Source organism: Daucus carota, chromosome 2, assembly GCF_001625215.2.
Source record: "Daucus carota subsp. sativus chromosome 2, DH1 v3.0, whole genome shotgun sequence".
Taxonomy (NCBI): domain Eukaryota; kingdom Viridiplantae; phylum Streptophyta; class Magnoliopsida; order Apiales; family Apiaceae; genus Daucus; species Daucus carota.
Window position 1 is genome coordinate 43,611,282 of NC_030382.2, and position 3,078 is coordinate 43,614,359.

General features: G+C 29.4%; 1 protein-coding gene across 1 annotated transcript; it reads left to right on the forward strand.

Moving 5' to 3' along the window:
• Positions 1–1,720: 1,720 nt before the first annotated feature.
• LOC108207606 (uncharacterized) lies at positions 1,721–2,584 on the forward strand. The gene is made up of 2 exons (XM_017378043.1): positions 1,721–1,864; positions 1,976–2,584. Exons 1-2 carry the CDS (start codon positions 1,721–1,723, stop codon positions 2,582–2,584), a joined length of 753 nt encoding a protein of 250 aa, XP_017233532.1.
• Positions 2,585–3,078: the final 494 nt, after the last annotated feature.

Sequence of the window (3,078 nt, forward strand, 5' to 3'; positions counted from 1 at the left end):
AATATCAAAATGGTCACCAAAATAGAGGTCATATATCATTTCTTTTACCGATCTTAGCAGGGTACCGTTTGAATCATTAAATTCGCAATAAATATCAAAACACGTATCTCTAAATATGAGTTCAAGCTGTAAAAATATTATTTATAGAGTTTTACACATAATTCTTGAATATTATCACAACCGAGTAAAATTTTACTTGGTTATGATGTTATTCAAGAATAATGTGTACAACGTTATAAATAATATTTTTACTGCCTGAACTCATATTTAGAGGTACTTGTTTGATAATTATCGTGATTTTAATGATTCAAATGATACCCCGTTAAGATCGGTGTATGAAATGATATATGACCTCCGCTTGAGTGACTACTTTAATATTTAACCCAATTCTATAATAATGTATTTAGGTTTAATTAAATACCAATTGAGTATATTTCTCTTGAAGAATTGATTTTAACAATATTTGTTTTATATTGTAAATGGGTAGTAGAAATAATATAATTATATTCCATAATAATGCTTTTTTTATTATTAATATGGTAATGATGGTAATTTTTTCATAATTAATTTTAATTCATATTTTTCATATTTATTATTTCTCGGTATATAAGAAAAAATATATTATTTATCTTGTTCAGTTACATAATAACAATGATTTCTTTTTGTGTAAAAGATGCTGAGTTTGTCTTGAGTAGAAAATTTTACAATTAAAAAGAGAAATGTTGGTCTATTTATTATTATTCATCTATTTTCTCATTTGTTTTTCAAAAGTAATGTAAAAAAGAGTAATTCAAGGATGATCAAAAAATTATCTCTATGCGGAAGGTGATTCAAAATATTGATCATCATGTACGTTTGTGTTTTTAGTAAGTTATGTTTTTACCTGAAAAGGAAATATAATTTTTTATCCTCATCGTATATAAACATCGACGATATTTTTGCGAACAGTCAAGCGTTTTCATTTTCATCGTACATACGATTTCCCTAACGGACAATTAAACATATTCTTATATAATTTATATTTATAAATAAAATAAAATAACATAAATATGATATGTTTTGTAAGAAAAGCATGTTTTTGACATGTATTATAAATCACAATATATGTTCGAATAAATATTAAAGGCAAAATATACACTAGGATCCGGATCCCTCTCATATATATAGATATACTATAACAAAAATAGGCTTTCATGTCAATAAATCAATGTTAAATATTATTTCCAAAAATAAATTAAAATTTGAAGATTTATGGTGTCTTAAAATTTTTTTAGAATTTACTGGTATTCCATGATTTTTGTTGTTTATAAAAATAAATTATACACATACGTTTTTTTTGCTTAAACGAATTTGTTCGAAAATATTATTTGAGATTTAACGGATACCATTCTCACCCTTTCTTTCTGCAATTTCAGTTAAAGCCTTAATCTCGCATACAAAGTGACTATATATACAAGAAACAAAGAGAGAACACACACCATCAACTACACCATCAACTTTTCTTTCTTATACAATGGATCATTCTCTTCATGTAACTAGCTTCTACAAGTTTCTCACTCAAGGCCTTAGCAATCTTGACCATTCCTTTATTTCTCACAAATTCATGTCTATTGAGTTTCTTTGTCATGTCCTTTCTTGCCTTCAATCCTTTCATTCCCAAATATGCATCTTAGTCCAAGAACTTCACCTCCCCCAAGGCGGAAAATGGCTTAATGAGTACATGGACGAAACCTCAAGGCTTTGGGATATTTGTCGTGTGCTTAAGTCGGCATTATCTAGCCTGGAAAATTACTACATGGCTGGTTCTACAATAGCCAACACTCTCGAACTTCACCAGAGTTTAGACCCTCCACTTTCCGTCCAGGTCGTCAATTTTTTTATTTTATATTAGTAGTACTGATAATAAATTCAATGTATATAACATTAAAAAAATCTTGAATTTTTCACTAATGCTCTTGTTTTGTGATATTATCAGATACTCCGAGATTTTTCGCAGTGTCAAATAAACGGTGCAATTTATTTGCAGGAGAGCAGGGGGCTGATGCAAACCAGGATTCAACCATTATCATTGAAATTTGACAAGAATGCATCGACGGAATCAGAATTTAATGATTTTCGTGATTTCTCAGGAGTTCTGTTTATGCTAAGAAATGTTAACTCATTGCTTCTCATGATCTTACTTAATGGACTAGTGTATTTTTCCCCTGATACTAGTTTTCCTGATGAAGGAGGAATATGTGCTGATAGCCATACAGATTCCGACTTAAATTTTATGGTATATGCGTCGAAATTGCACCAGAGACTGAAATCTGCAGTGCATGAATTGCGAGGTCAACAATCTGGTGTGCTTTGTTATGAGTTCTTGAAAGCAGGTTGTAGCATGCAAGAGGTGGAAGTTGAGTTGAGGAAAAATATAGAGGCTGATGGAACAATAAGACTTGGTGAAATCAGAAAAAAGATAGAGGACTTGAAGAGATGTTTTGATGGTTTTCGAAGTGGAGCTGAGAATTTTATTGTGCAGATCGATGATTTCTTTGATGAAATAATCGAAGGGAGAAAAAAGCTTATGAACAGAGATTGTTAAGAATTAGTATATTAATAATGCAACAATTAGGTAGCTGGAGATTGATGGATGGTGTAGTAGTTTAAGACTTCAAGAAGCTGCAGCTATCATTCTTGCTTCAGCTATTTGTGTTTTATAGTTATTTAAATTTTAATGAAAAAAATCTTTGTGCAGTTTTTAAACATGTTTATTATACAGCAGTTAGAACTTTATTTTCTTGACATAGGAAGACAAGATTTCATTTTTTTCACAATTTTTTGTTACGTAATTGCTTGATAAAGTCATCACATATTAATAATTAGCACATTTACTATTTATCTTCATGATGTATATATACGGAGAACAAATTACAACATTCACTTTCTCATTCAATAATACTATCTCCATCCCAAATTAAATGAGCTAGTTAACTTTGGACGCGTAACTTTAGGTGCATTGACCGTCTACTTCCGAAATTTATTTTTTTATTTTTTTTTTCTTTTGTAAATGAAAATTTCATATTTTAACTATTATTT

Coding starts and splice junctions, on each gene's coding strand:
- LOC108207606 (XM_017378043.1), top strand. CDS start 1,721: ATGGACGAAACCTCAAGGCTTTGGGATATTTGTCGTGTGCTTAAGTCG. Junction 1,865..1,975: donor ACCCTCCACTTTCCGTCCAG/GTCGTCAATTTT, acceptor TGATATTATCAG/ATACTCCGAGATTTTTCGCA.